The sequence below is a fragment of the Agrilus planipennis genome, unplaced genomic scaffold (genome assembly GCF_000699045.2).
Source record: "Agrilus planipennis isolate EAB-ADULT unplaced genomic scaffold, Apla_2.0 scaffold348, whole genome shotgun sequence".
Taxonomy (NCBI): domain Eukaryota; kingdom Metazoa; phylum Arthropoda; class Insecta; order Coleoptera; family Buprestidae; genus Agrilus; species Agrilus planipennis.
The window spans coordinates 25,844-47,696 of record NW_020439070.1 but is presented as its reverse complement, the minus strand read 5'-3'; the positions used below and the strand labels follow the sequence as shown (position 1 = coordinate 47,696).

The window sequence follows — 21,853 nt, the reverse complement described above, 5'->3', positions numbered from 1 at the left end:
GCCAACCTTCCGTCACTTTCGTTACAGGAACGAAACCGACCACTTCGCCATACCACGAGATACTCCATGATTTTCCGTCATTAACTCGACCCAACGGCCAAATCACCTTTTCGAAACATGCAACATAGTGCCTACACTACCCCCGGTCCACCAGTAGCATGCAAACCACGACGTTTAGTCCCGGACCGTTTCTCTGCAGCCAAGAGAGAATTTGAAACGTTGGTACAACTGGGTATCGCACGTCCCTCCTTCAGTCCCTGGGCATCGCCACTGCACATGGTCCCAAAGAAAGACGATGAATGGCGCCCATGCGGAGACTACCGTGCTCTCAACGCGAGAACAATCCCGGACAGATATCCTGTACGCAACATCGACGATTTCACGCATGCACTTGCAAATAAGAAGATTTTCTCCACGATCGACTTTACAACACCTTTTGGATTGTTCGAGTTTTCCTCACATGAATTTTGGTTTACGTATCGCCAGCCAAACATTTCAACGTTTTATTGACGAAGTGTTACACGGCCTTGACTTCTGTTCTGCTTACATCGATGACATACTGGTCGCATCAGAAAATGCTGAACAGCACAAACAGCATTTACGCACGTTGTTTACTCGTCTACAGTCATACGGAATACTGCTTAACCAAGCAAAATGCAACTTTGGTAAACAAGAAGTCTCTTTTCTAGGTTATGGAAATGGAATACGCCCTTTACCCGACAGAGTAACAGCAATCTCCAATTTCCTCAAGCCTACTACCGCAAAACAATTGCGACGATTCCTGGGTATGTTCAACTTTTACAGAAAGTTCCTGCCTAACGCTGCCCGCACTCATTCTGCTCTGAATGAACTTTTACTGGGGAAAATCAAAGGAAATGCACCACTCCAATGGAATCCCACAGCCAACGAGGCATTCAATTCAAGTAAGGAGCAACTGGCGCAGACGACTCTCCTGCACCATCCACAACCAGATGCTACCTTAGCAATTTTCTGTGACGTATCCGACAATCACTTGGGCGCTGCGTTACAACAATTCCACAATGGAACCTGGGAACCCCTTGTATTTTTCTCCTCCAAACTATCGAACGCTGAAGTTAAATACAGCGCCTTCGACAGAGAACTTCTCGCGATTTATCGCACGAGTAAGCACTTCCGCCATTTTCTCGAAGCCCGTGACTTCATTATATTTACCGATCACAAGCCCCTTACCTTTGCTTTCCGTCAGAACCCTGACAAATGCTCTCCCAGACAGTCACGGCACCTCAATTTCATTAGCCAGTTCTCAACGAACATCTAGCATATTTCTGGGAAAGATAACATCATCGCAGACGCACTCTCATGGATTTCTGAGTTATCAACGCATATTGACTACGAAGCGCTTGCTACTGCGCAGGAATCCGATAGGGAACTACAACATTATCTCAACGTTAACCATTCCCTACATCTCAAACGCATTCACATTTCCGGCTCATATAAAACCATTTTCTGCGACATCTCTACTGGTACGGCAAGACCTTTTTTAACTTCAACATTTCGTTTCGCAGCTTTCAAACAATTACATTCCCTGACATATCCTGGAATCCGTGCTTCCATAAAACTTGTGACCCAGCGATTTATTTGGCCATCTGCTAATAAAGATTGCGCCAAGTGGGCACGCGAATGTCTCTCTTGTCAAAAAGCCAAAATTACCCGTCACGTTTTTTCACCCTTGGGCGAATTCGGACTACCATCAGAAAAGTTCGACCACGTCCATATGGACATAGTTGTGATGCCGCCCTTAGAAGGATACCGTTACTGTCTTACGTGTGTAGACAGATTCACACGTTGGCCTGAAGCTTTTCCAATGACAGACCAAGAAGCCACAACAGTCGCACGAGCTTTTTATGAAGGCTGGATCTGTCGCTATGGCACACCCCTGAGAATCACCACGGACCAATGTAGACAATTTGAGTCCCAGCTTTTCAAGGAGCTTTCGCAGCTAACAAACGCGAAGCATATTCACACAACGGCATATCACCCCGTAGCTAATGGCATGGTTGAGAGATTACACCGCCAGTTAAAAGCCGACAGAACTTGCCATCAAAACAGCAGCTGGACCAGGATTCTTCCCACCGTTCTTCTAGGAATTCGTGCAGCCTGGAAGGAAGATCTCAAGACTACAGCAGCCGAGATATTATATGGAAAACCACTTCGTCTACCAGGCGAATTTCTGGCACCAGACACCCGTCAATCGCACACCATCACCCAGACATATGTACAGCAGCTTCGCGATCACTTCTGACTTCTACGACCTGTAGCTGGAAGCAGGCATGGTGGACAGAAAACCTTCATTTATGGAGATCTACGATCGGCCGAATATGTTCTAATTCGACGGGATGGTCCAAAGAAACCACTACAATTCTCATACGATGGGCCATATAAAGTAATCAAACGAGGCGAACACTCTTTCATAGTTCAGCTTCCTAATATAAGCAAATTTGTATCAGTGCAAAGACTGAAACCAGCATACATCATGAAGGAAGAACAGCACTTCCAACCGATACTCACAACGAGGAAAATGGACGATCGACCAACCCATACTACAACCCGGTCCGGTCGTCGAGTACATTTCCCTAGCTATATCCGAGCAAGCTAATCCACATCTTTCCTCACTGGAAGGGGGGTCCTGTGGGAACACTCGGTATAGCAAGAAAACATTTATTGTTGTTTATCAATTAAGACTCTACATTTGTGCTGACTTAGTTAGGTCGCGACACACTGCGACTAACTAGGTCAACGGCAAATACACACACAAATGTAATGTGCTGAAATGTTCTTTGCCATTTAAACCATGTAAATAAATTTTGTATAAACCACAACTTGTTAGTCACACATCTCTCATCTCACACGACAGAGAGTGGCTACATCTATGTTGAATTTTTTCAATTTTATCAGATTAATTATTGTAATAAGGAATCCAAATTATAGAAGCATAGGTAAGTAGTGATTTAACAAAGCTATTGTACAGAGTAATTAGCGCCAGTGGATTGTAGAATTCTCAGGATTGTCTCAAGATATAATATAAAGATTTGGAAGACTTATTGACAACGTAATTTATATTATCATTAAAAGAGATTTTTTCATCAAATAGTACTCCCAAGTCCTTAATTACCGATACTCTTTCTAACTTACTTAATCCAAATTGATAGTCACAATCAATTTTCTTTCCTTTAAAAAAAGTAATAATAAAGCATTTATCAAGATTGAACGCTAAAAGGTTAGATAAACTCCACTCCATGAGTTTATTCAAATCTAATCGAAATTCAACATCAATGAAATTACACTGAGAAAAAGATATGGCATAAATTACCATTATTTGGGTAAGTTATAACTATATGTCGTGGTTATATATGCGCCAAACACGACGTTTGGTAAATTTTACTACGACAAATCTAGTACTGGTGAAATAGTTAATATCGATGAGAGCTATGGCTATAAGTGACAGTGAATGTCGTGGTAAATTGCACCGCTAGCGAATAGTTAAAAGGAATATGTAAAAGTAGGTATTTGTGACCACAAAGTCAACTTATTTGCATAGTATTTGATTCAATAAGGTATGGTTGAAATTAACCTATACGAAATGATGAAATAAGTAGAATAGTTACGGAATAATAATAAGGAAATATTTTATTATTTTCTGAAATTTTACATTTGTCATATTAAGAACTGTATATACAAAAAATCGGTATAATATATATATTATTAACAATAATTCTAAAAACACAAAAGAATAAGATCTTAAAATAAATACATAAAAATCATAGGTATCAGGAAATACATATAAAAAATTATTATAATAAATTACTAAACATGAATATTTCTAAAAAACAGTAGAAAAACAAAATAATATTGAGGGGTGTAGTACACTTTGCTATACCCTCTTGGATATATAGAAACTGTGGTGGCTGTATAGGGCGAAAAAGTGAGGATATTAAATATGATAAGGTAAAATGACATATGACATTTCAAATGACATTTCGCGTGATGAGTAAGATCAGATACGTGAATAATGTGTGTGTCTGTATTGTAAGTTACTTCGTAGCTGCAATAATGTTCATTGAAGGATATTGATTCCATTTTAATAAATATAATGATGATTGAATATATTTACTCTGCTCTTATTACTATTAGCAAAAATTTTAAAAATTTGATGCTTAGCTCCAAATGGCATATTAGACAAATAATCGAAAAGTCCACATTCATTAAAAATGCGGGAATAATGAATAATAAATAAATAATATATGGAATTTAAATGCTAGCTTTGCTTTTGTTACCTGCATATATAATTTATTGTGCTTGGAAATTATATTGGAAAGAGTTCGAAAAGTGTCCTTTTGCAAAAATTTACATGTAACATTACCTTCAAATATCCAGAAAGAAATGATACTTCGGATGCTGATAATATTAATGTTCCTTTAGCTAATTCATCCATATCAAGTGGTGGCGGCGCATCTTCACCTGGAAAACGCTTTACGATTGCCTTAGATAATTAAAATTTATCCTTTGTAATCCTATGTGAAACAGAAAACCGTAACATATTTCCTTACTTAGGCGGATTACACTAGCATTTTTGCACCATACCTAGTATCTGGATTACAGAGGCTTCTGTCTCTTGATGCTCCCGTACTTCAACTTCACTATTTGTTATATTTATTAATTCAATTATGCTATTTTTTGAAGGTGGTTCTGTGCAGTGTTTTCAGCGAATAGTGGATATTGCTGTAGCAGTAGCAGACATTACATTGATTATATAGGGTGTCTTACGGTGGCAGTCCAGTTGAATATTTCAGAAACAACCTTCTTCTTGTTCTTTCTCTAAAGAAGATCCAATGATATAAAATATTTAAATACTGTTCGATAACAGAATCTTAATTACTTACACTGATGTCTACAAATTCCCGTCATTTGGACCTTAATTTAGACCGTATACCACTTGATGGAACTAATTCTATAATATCGCTTTCTCGTAATAATAATAATCCATTTCGATCTATATCATGTTCCGGAAAAACAAGCATCCGTCTCACCTTTCTTATTAAAAGAAGTTTGCTACTTACCTCTGAAAACTGGAATAAGTGCCTCCAAGTTCCGTGCAGTTAAGCAAGCAAACATTGAGCAATCCATTGAAAACACAAAGATTCGCTATCACCAATTCGCCGGCACACTGATGGGTTGCTAAATTGTTGTATAAGTGTTATATGTGCAGGGAAACCATAAAATAATTTCTCAATATAGTTGACTGGAATACAGCAAAATACCTAATAGCTGTTATTTCCTATGCTTTAAGAAACTTTCTTAAAATGGTCTGTTAGCATCGTAGTGACACAGCTGCACAAAGTAGACTTTAACAGGAATCAGAAAATATTAAGCCTCCCGGCGGGGTAAGAAAAGAACCGACCCAACATTTCAACTAACATTTTTATTACTTTAACATGTGTTTACAGACCCTTCAAAACACAATTTCAACGAGTGATTCTATCTTCGTAAATGTTCGGTATCGATTGTCAAGTACCTGCACTAGGTTTCAACGAAATAGTAGAAACATTTTCATTTAATCACATAAATATTCAACAAACATGATCCTCATAACCAATAAGAGGACTGGAATCGTTCACGTCTTTTCGGCAAGCTTTGTCTTTTTGTAGTTTTTAAGTTTCACTTTTTTGTTGTATATCCTTAACAGTCTCTTTCAAATTATTTCTATTCTTTTTAAATTATTTACAAATACTTTCCTTACCTCTTACCGAATACCGTAGCTCTAGNCCAATATTTCAACTAACATTTTTATTACTTTTAACATGTATTCACAGACCCTTCAAAACACAATTTCAACGAGTGACTCTATCTATGAAAATGTTCGTCTGGTGCTAATAGGTACCGATTGTTAGGTAACTGCACTAGCTTTCAACGAAATAGTTGAAACATTTTCATTTAATCACATAAATATTCAACAAACATAATCCTCATAGGCAATAAGAGGACTGGAAGCTTTGTCTTTTTGTAGTTTTTAAGTTTCACTTATTTATTGTATACCCTTAACAGTATCTCTTTCAAATTATTTGTATTCTCTTTAAATTATTTACAAATACTTTCCTTAACTCTTACCGAATACCGTAGCTCTAGCTAGTAGAAAACTAAAAAAAAACGACTAAACTACTAATAAATAATCACGAAAACTAATATTATCAAATATAAAAGCGTAGAGGAATCGTTTGCTTTTTAAAAGTATTTGCTTCTTATAAGTAATAAAGTTAAAACATTCCAAATTGTTGTAATGTTAATTGTCAAGCAAATACTTATAGGTTACCATTTTTTCTACATTAATTTCAGAATGCACTAATATGATACCAATCACAATGTAAAAATTTGGTTTCTGCTACTTAATTGTAGAGCACTGTGAAGCAAGGCTAAAGATTACGTACGTACAATGCATGTTGATGAGTTGACCCGTATTTAATGTTTGTTAATAAATACTGATCATACAAATATTTGGTATATACATTATATTTTGTTAAGGGTTTGGTGGATTTTAATGTTACTAAATAATGAAGACAAAAGCAATTCCAGGGTGAAGGGTTTTTTATTAAATTTTATAATCAACACATCTACGTTTTGCCTTAGGGTTACAAGGCTTCTTCAGGGTAAGATTATAGGGTTACAAACTCAATTTTTTGTAGGTGTCGCAGAATATTGTTAACATATCAAAAATTTCATCCTTAGCTGGTAAACTATTTTCTTTCCAAATACTTATCACAGAATTTGTTTTTATTCTACACACAAAACAACTACACAATTTAAAAGAATATATATATGATTTTTAATTAAAATATCACAATCACATTTAAAATACTCTTTAATGAAAGCCTTGTAACCCTAAGCCAAACGTAGGTGTTAATTATATAATTTAGTAAAAAGGAAGGCTTTCAGAATTGCTTTTTTCTTCAATATTAATACTCTTGGGGAAGAATTAGTAACTTCGTTATTAGATATCTAATATTAAGCAATACATAAGAGCTAAGTATCTTCTTTGCAAATTTAGTTAATGTTATCTATCATAAAAGAGAATAAGTGAGATTTGATAAAGATTTATTGTATTTAAACTTTACAATTGGTAAATTTTGACATTTTTTTTTCTAGTTTTTTTTTACAGTTCTGAAAACTAATTTTTTTATTAAGATCTCGTAACCTAATGTAGGTCCGCGTGCGACTTAAACAATAAATAACTTCATAAGGTATACTACAATCGTTTCCCAATTTGAATATAGTTCTGTCGGCTANAGTATATAAGCTTTGTTTTAGCCTTTTTAACTAATTAATGTATTGTAGTTCACGTGCATGGCATATTGCTGTAATACTTAATTCACGAACGGCAAATTGTTTTTACTCTTAATTAATAATTATAATAATTTTGAAGTTCTATTAAATAAAGTGTAACTACAAATTTTGGATATCTTTTTTAAAAAGAGAAACTTCCAACGTCGTTCGTTATCTGGCGCAGTCGTAACGGATGTGGTTAAAGTTCGGAAAAGTTCGTTAAACGACTTTAAAAAAAAAATAGTTTCAAGTGCTAAATGGGATATTGATCTCGTGCCCAAAAAGAAACTGTTAAAGTGCGTTATTGTGACAACTCCGACGACCGCAAAGCCCCAGAAAATAAGGACCATAAGCCCATCGCTCAAAACGGGAATGCGGAAACCAGAGACCGACGGCAGGACCAAATCTTCGTAAAGACCTGTGACAACACCTTAAAAAGGAAGCAGCAGCAATCTTCCAAAAAGGACCAGGAACAGCAAGAGGACTCCCAACCAAGACGGCAACGAGGAGCAACCACTTCAACCCCTGGACACCATGAAAAAGGAGGACTACAGAAATAGAAAATTCATCGAACTCTAGATTAAAGTAAGTGGCAAATTGTGAAATAAGTGTAGTGTATTGTTTTCCCTTTTGAAAAGAAGTGAGCATACTAGAAATAAGTATTAATTTTAATTCTAATTTTAAGTTAGGATCAGAGTTAGGTTTCAGTGAGGGTTATCTAACATTTTTGTGTATCAGTGTTAATGATAGTACCTATGAATTCTTTTGCATAAAAATCGAATCAAGCTTTGTTCAAAGAAACTAAAATTTATTGAATTTAATGACTGAGTCCCAAAATCAAGTAGAGATCATAGATCTAGAAACCTTAAACAGGTCACTTAATTCAATTAGATTGGACGATTTGGTTTTAGGAAGTAGAATAAATATGCCTAACCAAAACAACACAGAACAACTAATTAGTGCTGTCAAAACTTACGGCGAAATTTTACCAAAATTCAATGGAAATGGTAATGCGCTAGAATTATTTATAGTTAATGTAAATAATTTTCATCAAAAATACGGTAACACCAATGACCAGACTCTAAATGAATTTGTATTTTGTTTAATTTCCTCTAAATTAATAGGAGATGCTAACGAATTTGCAATATGTAGATCAGACATAAGTAGCTGGCCAGACCTTAGAACAGCATTAAGAAATAGGTTCGGAGATTTTACGGATAAAAAGATATTAGCGCATCAGTTTAAAAATTTAAAGATACGACCTAATGAAAGCTTAAGTGTATTCATAGAAAGACTGAGAGCTGCTCAAACTAAATTAAATATCAAAATTATGCAAGACGAGACAATGACAAATGTACAAAAAGACACACATAAGTCAATAAACGAACAAACAGCATTAGAAGTTCTTTATAGTAACTGTCCAGTAATGCTACAGACAATTTTAGACGTTAAAGACCATGATACACTCACACAAGCAACAGCAACAGTATTAAATTACATTACTAAACATCCCTCAGACAGGACTAGTTATCCAAAAATGCCTAATCCTTCACCCAACACAAAACCAAATTTACATCCTAAACCGAATCCAATTAGACCGCCAAATTGGAATCCACCAAGTAATTTCAACCATAACCATTTTCGGCAACAACCAAATTTCCCTGTAAGACCTCAAATGTCGAGTAATATGTCAAATTTCCCAAGACATAACGAAAATTTACCTAGAATTAACCCAAGCATTAACAGACCTCAGACTCGAACACAGAATATACAACAAAACTCTAATAGTAGCAGAACACCAAATTATCAGGCCTCAGCTTTTCGGCGTTGGCGACAACCGCAAGTTTCGCTAACAGAAATCGAACCACCAAATAACTATCACCCATATTTAGAAAACTTTGAACAATCTTCAGAAATGAATTCAGATAGTTATAACAACTATGACTATGACGAAAAGATAGGGTTAGACGACCAAAATAATTATGATGATAACGATTTATACGACCCCGGTTTGAACAATTATGATCAGGGTAGTGTAGATGATAATAATTTAGAAGTTATAAATTTTCGTCGACATGTCTCAGAAAACTAAATATAGAAAATAACTTTCATAGGGAGCATTTTAATTATTCTTCCTTACCTTGCCTTATAATAAACTTGAATGAAAATATATCTCTCAAAATTTTAATTGATACAGGTGCAACGAATTCGCTAATTAACCCGGATATTGCTCATAAATACTTTTCAGATCTTATATACACCGAAAACTTTTTGCTAAAAACTATAACGACAGCAACTAAACACAACGAATGTTTGAATGTCGATTTATTTCAGGAAAATCAAATACTAAAGCTTTTCGTAGTTCCCTTTCATCAGCATTTTGACATACTTTTAGGCTCGGAAAACCTAGAGACAATGAAATCCAAAATAGACTATGAAACAGGTATTATTGTATTAAACAACATAAACTATCCTTTACTTAACTTTGATACATTTTTGGCAAATAAAACAGATAAACATACATTCTCAATTCCCATTAGAAAAGGACCAGTCTTGATCCCCGAACAAGAAATTAACGGTATGAAAATTCCGGAAACCCTTACAATTGCTAACAATTTCCATTGCGAAGTTCCAATTCGCGGAAATATTCTAAAGAAACACCTGTAATGAAAATAAAAGCAAAGCATATTAATCCTCATAACATAGATATATGCAATGTTTACACTAGTTCCCGTGAGAAGTATATAAGTATTGATCTCGATCATTTACCAGATAGCCAACGTGTAGTATTACAAAAACTCTGCAATGACTACAGTGAAATCTTTTACAAAGAAGGTGACATATTAACGTTCTCACATAACACTAAGCATAAAATCCCATTAAATTCCGAAGAACCCATTTATGCAAAACCGTACCGCTTCCCACAGGTGCAAAGAGCTGAAGTAGACAAACAGGTAGACGAACTTAAACGTCAAAATATCATAGTTGAAAGCGAATCACCTTACAATTCTCCAATATTTCTTGTTCCCAAGAAACCGGATAAGAGTGAAAAAGTCGCTTGGCGTATGATTGTTGATTTCCGAAAACTCAATGAGAAAACAATAGAAGACAAGTATCCAATTCCAAATATTACTACAATTTTAGATCTTTTAGGAAGTTCAAATTATTTTTCAAAATTAGATTTAAAAAGTGGGTACCATCAAATTGAGATAGAACCTGATGATCAGCATAAAACCGCATTTTCGACAGAAAAAGGACATTGGCACTTTGTGCGCATGCCTTTTGGTTTACGAAACGCTCCAGCTTGTTTCGCCCGTGTAATGAACAAAGTATTAGAAGGTTTGATTGACAAAATTTGTCTAGTATATCTCGACGGTATTATTATTTTAGGCAACACTTTCGAACAACATGTCCAAAACGTAAAAACTGTATTTGATAGATTAAAAGAGCACAGATTTAAGGTCCAACTCTAAAAATCAGAATTCGTCTTACGCGAGATAGAATATTTAGGTCATTTAATCACCACAGATGGTATAAAATCAAACCCGAAACTAGTAAGTAAAATTCAGGCGCTGAAATTACCTCGAACTACTAAAGACATCAAGTCATTTTTAGGTTTAACAGGATATTACCGAGAATTTATTAAAAATTACGCGACTGTTACTAAACCGTTAACCCTATGTTTAAAGAAAAATTCCAAAATTTCCCATACAGCAGAATTTATAAACGCCTTTAATAATATAAAACGAATTATTAGTAACCCACCAATTCTATCATATCCAGACTTCAATAAACCCTTTAACGTAACATGTGACGCATCAAACGTAGGACTAGGAGCCGTTTTATCCCAAGGCCCTATTGGCAAAGATAAACCAATAATGTTTATCAGTAGAACTCTTAACGAACACGAACAACACTATTCAGTAATAGAGAAGGAATGTTTGGCAATAATTTGGGCAGTCAAAATGTTTAGGCCTTACATATACGGTAGACAATTCAATATAGTGACGGACCATAAACCACTGCAATGGTTATTTAATGTTAAAGAACCAAATTCTAAATTAATCAGATGGCGTCTACGCTTGGAAGAGTTTGACTACAAAATTATATATAAGAAAGGTAAAAGTAACAGCAATGCAGATTTTTTATCAAGGTTAGAAGCAAATCCGCTTGAAACTAGGGACGAATTATTATCCTTATTTAACAACCCAGGTGATATTAATGAAAGAGACTTGTTAGAAATTGAAGATCTAGATGACTTTCTCCAACTCGACAAGGACAAAGAGACATCTCCTACGAAGACCGAAATTCCTAAAGAAAAGAAAATTAAAATCCTTACTGATATACAAATAAAGCCACCCGATAAACCATCTATCCCATCAACATTCACAACCACTGATAATATTGATAACGTCGACAACACTAAACAGAACGATGAAACTGTAACACAACACTCACAAACAGAAAACACAAATGCAGAATTACCAATTACAGAAAAACCAATTAATTTTTATAAGAATCAATTTGAAATCTCCTTTTCATATAAACCCGCTATTAGACAAATCCAATTGTTTAACAAAACGCGACATTTAGTCCAACTTAGTTACCAAAATTACGAAAACGAAATAATTAACGTTCTACATCAATATTTAAATCCAAAAGTAACAAATGCAATTAGATGTAAAAATAAACCGTTCTATGAAGAATTAGCATACCTAGTAAACTCTAATTTTGACGGATCTGTTAAAGTAGTGTATACTCATTTGACCTTAAAAGACGTTACCGAAAAACAAGCACAACAAGAAATCCTTAAACAAATACATAATCCTGACCACCGCGGAGCTCAAGAGCTAGCAACTGAAATTTCCAGATATTATTATTGGCCCGATATAATCAGCAGTTGCCAAAAATTCATAGATTCACAAACCAAATGCAAACCAACTGAATTACTTTTCGGACACATAGAGACAAATGACATGTTAGAAGTATTTGACGAAAATTACTACCATCAGTACACCACCGAAAGTTACTATAAAATTAAGGCTCTATATGAATTAGTATCAGAAAATTTAATCAACCAAAAAGAACAACAAATTCAAAACCAAAATATAAAACGTTCACAATTCTTACCCTTAAAAGAAGATCAACCGGTGTATTTAAAGATGCATATAAGAGATAAAAAGGCACCACGTTTTAGAAAAGAAATTGTGCAAGAAGACTTAGGAAATCAAAACCCGAAAAGGTCAGATTTATCATAAACAAGAATTGAAACCCCTTAGAAAGACACAGCTTACCTACATTACATTATTAAATTTGTTGCAGATGAGGTATTGGATCATTAACATCTTTTTAATAACAATCATTCAGCAAGTTTTCGTACAACGCGTGGAAATTAAAGACCTTACTGATAATGCAGGTATTTTACCTTTTAAATTAGAACAAGCAAGAGTACAATTGAGTTCTCATACATTCTTTCATAAATATTCTCTAAAACCATTTGCAGAAAATTTAAACAAAATTACTATTACGCAATTCCGATTATATTAAGGATATAACACTAACACGCAAAATCGGTTATTTACAACTACAAACGGAACAAATAAAAGACGAACCAGTCGTCCTTTTCTGCCATACTTGTTGGAGATCCCAAACAATATTTAGGTTTAAACTTATATGAAACATACCCAGCTATGTATTTAAGAGACTCTTGAGTAATTTTTCCTTTACAATGAAATTCATTTAGGAACTGTGAGTTTGCATTCATAGCTTCAGTGTCTGGAAAATCTATTTCAGAATATTGCGGCTGGATAAATGATTGGAAAACTAAAATTTCCTCTTCTGTTGTGTCAGGAGCAGTTTTATGATCAACGGCCAATTCTCCTAACATACCTGTAGTTAAACAAATCCCTTAATTTCAAATACCATCTGATTTATGTTCGTTATTTTCTAGAGGTGTGACTAAACACTGCTCGCCATGATCTTCGTTATTAGTATTTTCTGTAAAAACTGCCGCCGAATTTTTACCTAATATAAACCATCTTCGATTAATCTTGTATTAATTATTTTAATGTCCTTTTTTATTTTATTTTGGGAAGTGAAGAGAACCTTTCAATGCGTTATACTCCGACTGACTCTCTAGTCTTCTCTTTTTTCTTACACCAGGGTCAACTTTTAGAAAGTTACCACCGGTGGGTAGTTGTCAGAGATATTTTTTATTGAGGACCATAAATAAATCGCCTTCACGTTCAAAGGCCAGTTACGACTATTATACAGACGTTTTATTTTTGTCCTCCGAAAAATACTAGTTTGTGTCCTCTACATGAGCCCCTTACCAGTGATAACGAATACATGAATATATTGTTGTCTACATTTTTTACTTATTATAATAGCTTACTTACTTATGATAACAAATGAACGGTAATGAAATAAAGTCGTGTACAAAAAAAAATTGTTAATATTAGGAAATACTATTTACTTTATACAATTATGCTAATTATTACTAGAACTATATGTGCTTACATAATATAAAGTAAGTTATTATTTAATTCAAACCTGCTTCAAACTTTCAGAAACAATACTTTCCTACCTGATCGGGTCTTTGCGGGAATTACGCTAACATCGATGTTATTATTTTTATTGAAATCATTAAAACTAATATCAATTTTTTTTTCATTATTTTCTTGATTATTTGCAAAATTAGATAACATAATGACAGGTTTGATTCTATTGATATTAACTTTTACGTTTTTATTATTAATTTTAATTGCAAAATTTTTATCTTTCCGCTCAATAAATTCGTACGAACCGTCGTACGGTTGTTATAAAGAGCCTTTTATTGTCTCTTTGCGTAGGAATACGTACGGAGATGAATTAAGGTTTTTAAAAACAAACACTTTATTCATCCCATGACGAATTGCTGGAATAAATGTTATATTTTTCATGTAATCTCCTAAGTTGTTTGAAAAATTCCCCAGGCAAACGTAAACTCAACCCATATAGCATTTCCGCTGCGGTCACTTTTAAGTCTTCTTTTACAGCTGTACGTATACCTAACAGAACTAAAGGTAGTTCTTAAATGCGTAATACCTAATGTCTGTGCTAATTCTTTAAACAGCGTGAATTCAAATTGGCGGCCACGATCAATTGTTAACCGTAGGGGTACGCCATATCGTGAAATCCACGTATTAATAAATGTTTTCGCGACGATTTCGGCATCGATATCGGTGATCGACGTCGCTTCTGGCCATCGCGAAAATCGATCGGTGCACGTTAGTATGTATCGATATTCCTGCGACATTGGCAAGGGTTCTACCAAATCTATGTGAACGTGCTCAAATCCAGCATAAGTTGATGGAAAATCATGCACTGGAGCGTTGACATGGCGCGAAATTTTAGATTTTTGGCACGCAATACAATACCGTGCCCAATCCCTTGTATCTTTGTTAATTAATGGCCACAACCTTGTTTGCACTTTTTCCCGTAGCTTGAAGTCTTGTCGAGTCCATTAGGATTTTATGACGTGGGTCTATTAGCTGATTGTAATGCGCAAGAAAGTCCATACCGATAATGGGAATATCTACGTCGGCCACTATGAACCGCCACAAAAACTCCCGTCGTAAATTAAAATTTAAAGCTACTGTACCGTACGTGGCAATGCGAGTTCCGTTTGCTGCAGAAAGCTCGTATTGATACTTTATTGCACGACCACCTATTTTAGATCGCGGGTACACACATACATCTGCACCGGTGTCGATTAAAAACTGCATTTCGGTGTTTTTATCGGCAACGAAAATGCGGCCGTTTTTGGGACCATCGACCGCCGCGCACACAGACGACCCATTTTCCGCCCTCTTGAAATTACACGGTGGTACGCATTTCTCAGGTCGCTAGTTGGCACCAAATTTATAATGGTACTAACAGGTCGCGAATTGACGACGGCAGTTGCTGCGACCCCGGTTATTCCTCTGGGATCTGGATCGGGATCTACTGCGATTCGGCGTGCTATTTTTCGTTATGGCACTTATAACCTCCAACTGCATAGCTTCCATCCCTTCAATTATTTTCGTAAATTGGTCGCATATAGAGGGAGATTGCAGCGACTCTATCGCTGCAACTCGGCTATTAGTTGGTGGCATGAAATGGATTCGGTCAGCGATTTCAGCTAGTTCTTCGCCATCCGTTTGATCCAGGGCAGTTATCACTTCCTGGGTCCGAATGGGCAGTCTGCTCTTCCATAGCTCAATCAGTAAATCGTCTTGCAGTTTACTATTAGCAAGCTTTTTCATATGCCGCCAAAACTGACCCGGCGTTCTATCGCCAATTTCTTCCCTCTTGAGAAGTTGTTGTGCTTTGGCTGCATCCGAATCGGATAATCGTTTAATGAGCACCGCCTTGATGGTCTCACACTTATTTTCTGCTGGTGGATGCATAAGAATATCCTCGATTTCGTCCAAGTATTGTGGGCTTAGCTGGCTGACGATGTGCATGTACTTTGTGTCATCTTTGGTTATCCGATTTAGCGAAAATACAATCTCCACTTGAGTAAACCACAAGGCTATCTTTTTAGGCCAAAAATCGGGTAACTTTACCACTGCTGATGCGTTATTGTTTGACGCAGACGCGGCACTGTTTTCATCGTTGATCATTTATCCGCACTTTTCACGACTTTTGTTCTTTTTCTTTTTAATACACTACGTTTCTCGAACAAAGTTAATCACGTCGGGGTCACCAATTTGGGAAACTCAACGTGTAATCGTATTAATTATTTTAATGTCCTTTTTTATTTTATCTTGGGAAGTGAAGAGAACCTTTCAATGCGTTATAATCCGACTGACTCTCTAGCCTTCTTTTTTTTCTTACACCAGGGTCAAGTCAACTTTTAGAAAGTTACCACCAGTGGGTAGTTGTCGAAGATAGTTTTTGTTGGGGACCATAAATAAATCGCCTTCACGTTCAAAGGCCAGTTACGGCTATTGTACAGACGTTTTATTTTTGTCCTCCGAAAAAATACTAGTTTGTGTCCTCTAGAGTGTTGGTTATAGTTTCCGAGGTTGTCTCAGATGAAGTGGTTCTAACTTTTCTTCCTTTTTCAAGGCGAACAGACCTCCCTAAATCGTCAATGCTTTTTCTTTTTCCGGATATATTCAAAGTTGGTATAGCATCATCTTTAAGGTTTCTATTATATTTAGACGTATTGTATTGTTGCTGAAGAGAGGGTCCAACAGAACAATTAGTGTTGAATATGGCAATGAGTATACATTAATAGTTGACTATAACAGTTGCCAAGGCGCAAGCATTATTGGTTACACGGATGACGGAAGAAGGTTTGTTACACATCATTACGTGTACGAGCTCTGCTGAAATGTGGAGGAAACTTCAAAGTGTATATGAGCAGAAGACGGAAACAAGTGTACATATAATACAACAGAGATTTTTCCAATACAAATACGAGAAAGGAATCGATATGTCAGTCTTCTTATCCAAGATCCAAGAAATGCAAAATCAATTAAAACAGATGAGCGAGGAAATCTCTGACAAGTTTGAAATTACAAAAGTGTTAATGTCATTGCCTGATGAATATAAGCATTTTGTGTCGGCGTGGGAATCTGCATCTAATGATAAGTAAACCATTGACAACTTGATGGCCAGATTATTAATTGAAGAAGAAAGAGTGAGAGGAAAAAATGGAGAATCACACTTAACTTCATCGTCATTTGCGTTCGTCGTGAAAAATAAAAGACCTGTAAAGTGTTATAAGTGTGGTAAAAATGGACATTATCAAAATGAATGCAGAAGTAATAAGAATAACAGCGAAGAAAAAGTAAAAAATAATAGCTGCTTCTATTGTGGAAAGTTCTGACATTACAAGGTACAGTGTCGGTTTAGAAAACAGAAAGGTGGTAAGACTGAGAATACAACGAAGGGTAATGCATTTGTAGTGTCTAACTCGTCACAAGAATTGCATAAATCAAGGTGGTTGGTAGATTCTGGTTCCAGCGAACATATGTGTCGAGATCTCGCATTGTTTACATCGTTCTTAAGTTTGCAGAAATCGGTAATCGTTGGTAATGGCGCAGTAATTAGTGCCCTAGGATGCGGACAAGTAGCGGTACAAGTATCGAACGGGACCGAATGGATTGATACAATTATAGACAATGTGTTGTACGTTCCAGAATTAAAAACTAATCTATTTTCAGTCAATCGTGTCACAGGTAAGGGTTACGTCATGATGACAGATGACAGTTCATGCAAAATTTACAAGTGTGATGAAGTCAGTGCAGTAGCAGAACGAAGTGGGAATTCTTATTATTTGGAATTACGTCATAAACGCGAGCGCGAGACTGCAAATAATGCAATATTAGTACAGAATGACTTAAATGAATGGCACAAAAGACTGGCGCATCATAACTTTACTTACGTGAAAGACATTCTTCGGAAAATCAATGTGGATGTGAAACAGACTGCTAAACCTCAATGTGAGGGTTGTTTGGCTGGAAAGCTACATAGATTACCATTCGGTAGAAGTGAATATATGAGTACTAGGACATGTGAGCTAATTCATGCCGATACTTGCGGCCCAATGGAAGAAGCCTTTGTTGGTGGGTCGAAATATTTTGTCATACTAAAATACGACTACTCTAACTTCAGAAGTGTGTACTTTGTCAAAACAAAACATGAGATCAAATATTGCATTGAAAATTTTATAAATAAAGCCGAGAATATAACTGGAAACAGAGTAAAGTTATTTAGAAGTGACATCGGACTAGAGTTTGTTAATAAAGAAGTGAAGGCAATATTTTTAAAACGTGGAATAACACACCAAACAACAGTGCCATATACCCCTCAACAGAATGGGAAGGCTGAAAGAGAAAATAGAACATTGGTGGAAGCAGCAAGGACAATGTTACATGAAGAAAACTTACCGAAGAAACTGTAAGCTGAAGCAATTAATACAGCGGTGTTTGTATTGAATAGAACTGGGAAGAGTCACGAAAATGGAAGATCTCCATTCGGAGTATGGACAAATAAAACGTATAATATTCATCAATTCAAAGTCTTTGGCACTGAAGTGTATGTTCACATTCCGAAGGAAAGAAGAAGGAAATGGGATCAGAAAGGTGAAAAAGGGTTAATGCTCGGTTATAAAGAGGATGTGAAAGGATATAGAATTTATTTTTCCCAAAGGAACACAGTGGCAACTAAGAAAGATATTGTTTCCTTAAAGCAAGATGGTAAGAAGGAAAAAGAATCTATAAAGGAAGATAAGGAAAAAGAATCTGTGAAGGAAGATAAGGAAAAAGAACCTATGACGTCAATAGATCTAGATGAGTTCATACAAGATAGTAATAGTAACGTGGGGACAGAAGTCAGCGAGTTAACTTCGAGCTTAGATGGGACAACGGAAACTTCAAGCACTGATGAAGTAAACTTGTTAGAAGGAACTATTTCACCCAGAGAACAAAGAAACAAGCGTCTAAGAAAACAAACTTCTTTCTATAAGTGCAATAATGTGCAGTTGGATAATAATGAGTGTGAGCCAACTACATACAGTGAGGCTATGATAAGAAGTGATGCGAGTAAGTGGAAAGAAGCTATAGGAAAAGAATTACAGACTTTAAAAGATAATAATACGTGGGATGTCTGTGATTTACCAGAGAATGTAAAAACAGTAAGTAGTAAGTGGGTTTTTAAAATTAAAACTGTAAATAATGTCGAACAGTATAAAGCTAAGTTAGTTGCTAGGGGTTTTGAGCAACAAGATGTGTTAGATTTTAATGATATTTATGCTCCAGTCGCAAAACTGTCCACTTTTAGATTATTTGTAGCAGTAGCAACGAAGTTTAACTTATGTATTTTTCAATGGTTGTAGACTAAGATATTGTACGTTAATTTAAGTTTATTTTTGTTAAATGTATATCATTGAGAGGGGGTGTTGAATATGGCAATGAGTATACATTAATAGTTGGCTATAACAGTTGATAGCAATAGTTGAGGTGTAATCAAAGGATTAATAAATTTATTCAAATACAGCTTGAACTCAGTTCGTATTAATAAAATAACATCAATTAGGTTCAAAGCGGGCTGAACATATGCATGCTGAAAATTGTATAATAGAAAACAATTATTACAAATCCATATTTTTTCAGAATAATTTTTTTTTCGGTGATATTACCTACCGTTTTTTAGATTTTTTTAACTCGGCGGCATGCATTAATCCACTTCTTACAGATTTCTTTGTTTTTTATTGGAAATCGGAAATATTTGATTTTTACTTGTATTCTATTGTAGTTTCCACATTCAGTAATCGCATACTCTGGCATGTTTATACACACAATAACACAATATCAGCAAAAGATTGGAGTAATTTATAGAAATTCGAGAAATGCGGTAAAATTGTATCTCATTCCGTGCTTCGCAGTGACATCATCTGCGCGAACTAGATGCGCTTGAGCCGAAGGTGTAGCATACCGGTATAAGTGTATCGTGCCTACAACAATGTAAAATTTTGGTTTCTTCGATTTTAGCGTTAAATAGCTACTTAATTATAAAGCATATTTTTTAACATAATAAGGTCCTTATGGGGGATAACCCCAGTTCCCAAAATGTATAGGAGCAAAGGTTAAAGTAAGTACCCGTCACTTGCCTGACAGCACTCTCCGTTCCTTTAGGTTACAAATTACAACAAGAAAAACTTTTCTGTCGGACATGTGATGCTAACCTAAAGGATATTATAGTAAATAAGAGCAACAGAAACAGAAAATTGTAATTCTGGAAGTACATGCGTATGTATGAGGAAGAGAACTGGAGAACGCTGATTCGGTCAGTGTCGGCTGCTTTTTTTTAACCTCCATTTTTCAACCCTTCTAGCGGTTAAAGTACTGGGAATTCGGATTATAACTTCAGCACTTTTTTATGTTAAATAATATGCTCTGCAATTTTTATTCAGTGTGATTTTTCTAACAGCTTTCATCGTTTTCGAGATTTACCGGAGAGTGAGGAGCATAATACTTTACACAGTCATACAGTCACATGTGGTAGTATAAGATGCAACTTTTCTGAAATTTCGATCCACGTTACTCAAAATTTCCACTTGCTTTTCAGGTCATAGCATTGTCGTAAACACAGTCATATTTTCGTTGTAGTCGTAAAGTGTTGTATTCTGTATTATAATTCACAACCAGTAAAAATTGTATGAACATAAATAAGTTCATACAAGGGGATATCAGTTTATAGTTAGAATTGGAAATTACCGAATTTTTTTACATCTCACAAGTATTTTTTCGTGCAGTGGAATTATTCTCTTACATTTAACTAAATCAAACAGCCATACAATTCATTTTTAAATTTTCAAGTTTTTTGGTCGCATTCTAAAATATTTGTAAATTGTAAGGGGAATTCGTATTTTATTGGAAGTTTGGACATAACACGAAATGCAGGCAATATTACTTGAAAGTTGCATTTGATGAACGATAGATCAAATAATATTGAATGATATTACAATGTTGAACATTAATAAAAATGCTGTGTAATTGTGTAAATTTGGTTATTTTAAACTCTTTTCATTGTAAAATTTATGTAATACGTTTCTAACATCCTTGAGCATGCCTTCTTTCCATTGGTACTCTGTCGTCTTTTGCTTTTAAAATTCGTAGAAACTGCGTTCTTCCTTTTCCAATCGCAGTTTCAGGTCAACAGTATCTGTTCACTCAGTCGTAAAAGTTATACATGCTCGTTCCCTTTTATAAAACTTACCCATTGGTTCTTGTGTCGCTAGGCACTACCCTAGGCAATTTTCAAACCTAATAACCTAACCTAATCTAACTTGCCACAGATTTATACATTAACTTTCTCATGAATTATCATTGATATTTCAAATTTAATCATATTTTTCCCTTAATTTAAATGAAATAATTGAGTTTGTAAATCAATTGAGTTTGAAGTGAATTTTGCTGAAGCATAGCGGCTTTCCAAGAAAACCAATGACAAAAAGAATACTACAAAACAAGACTACATAATTACAAAAATTTGGCAAATATTGCAAACTATTCTGCCTCAGTAAAGGCAGAAAGCCAGTCAGAAAAAAATCGGACAGAACTGAATGCACCTCTGCCGGTTCTTTTTTATAAATGGAGATTAACAAAACCTCTAATGTTATTTTTAAAGAATCTAGCAGTGGAATAATGATCTGGCGTAAATTGATACTACCTCTATTGAAATTTAACATACAGTTCACCTCTGAAAAAAACATTAACGTGTTTCTTTCCCACAATCTACTACTAAAGTTAGTGGACAGGCACCAGACAATACTTCCAAGCTACACTATAGAGCAAAGCCGGAAGGTAGAGCNTCCTATTGTTTTTTGTGCTCAAAATAATAATTTTTCAAAAATTAAAATAATTTATTGAGGATTCAATAAACTCAAAATCTGTTATCAATAACTTATATTCTTAACAATTATCTCTTGTCTATGGCCTCCTGGCAGGCAAGTTATATAACATAT

At 35.2% G+C, this 21,853-nt stretch overlaps 2 protein-coding genes across 2 annotated transcripts; one reads left to right on the top strand and one right to left on the bottom strand.

Annotated features, from left to right (window-relative positions):
- Positions 1 to 15,266: 15,266 nt before the first annotated feature.
- LOC108741575 lies at positions 15,267 to 15,998 on the bottom strand. The gene has a single exon (XM_018476422.1). The coding sequence runs from the start codon at positions 15,996 to 15,998 to the stop codon at positions 15,267 to 15,269; it is 732 nt and encodes a 243-aa protein (XP_018331924.1).
- A 2,205-nt stretch (positions 15,999 to 18,203) lies between these two features.
- Positions 18,204 to 18,775, top strand: LOC112905201 (the record flags this gene model as incomplete). The annotated part of the gene is made up of 2 exons (XM_025977143.1): positions 18,204 to 18,285; positions 18,408 to 18,775. Coding segments are annotated over exons 1-2 (450 nt in total), but the record flags the coding sequence as incomplete, so codon positions are not given.
- Between the last annotated feature and the right edge of the window lie 3,078 nt (positions 18,776 to 21,853).

Bases quoted from the DNA above. Each gene is read 5' to 3' on its own strand.
- LOC108741575 (XM_018476422.1), bottom strand. From the start codon at position 15,998: ATGATCAACGATGAAAACAGTGCCGCGTCTGCGTCAAACAATAACGCA.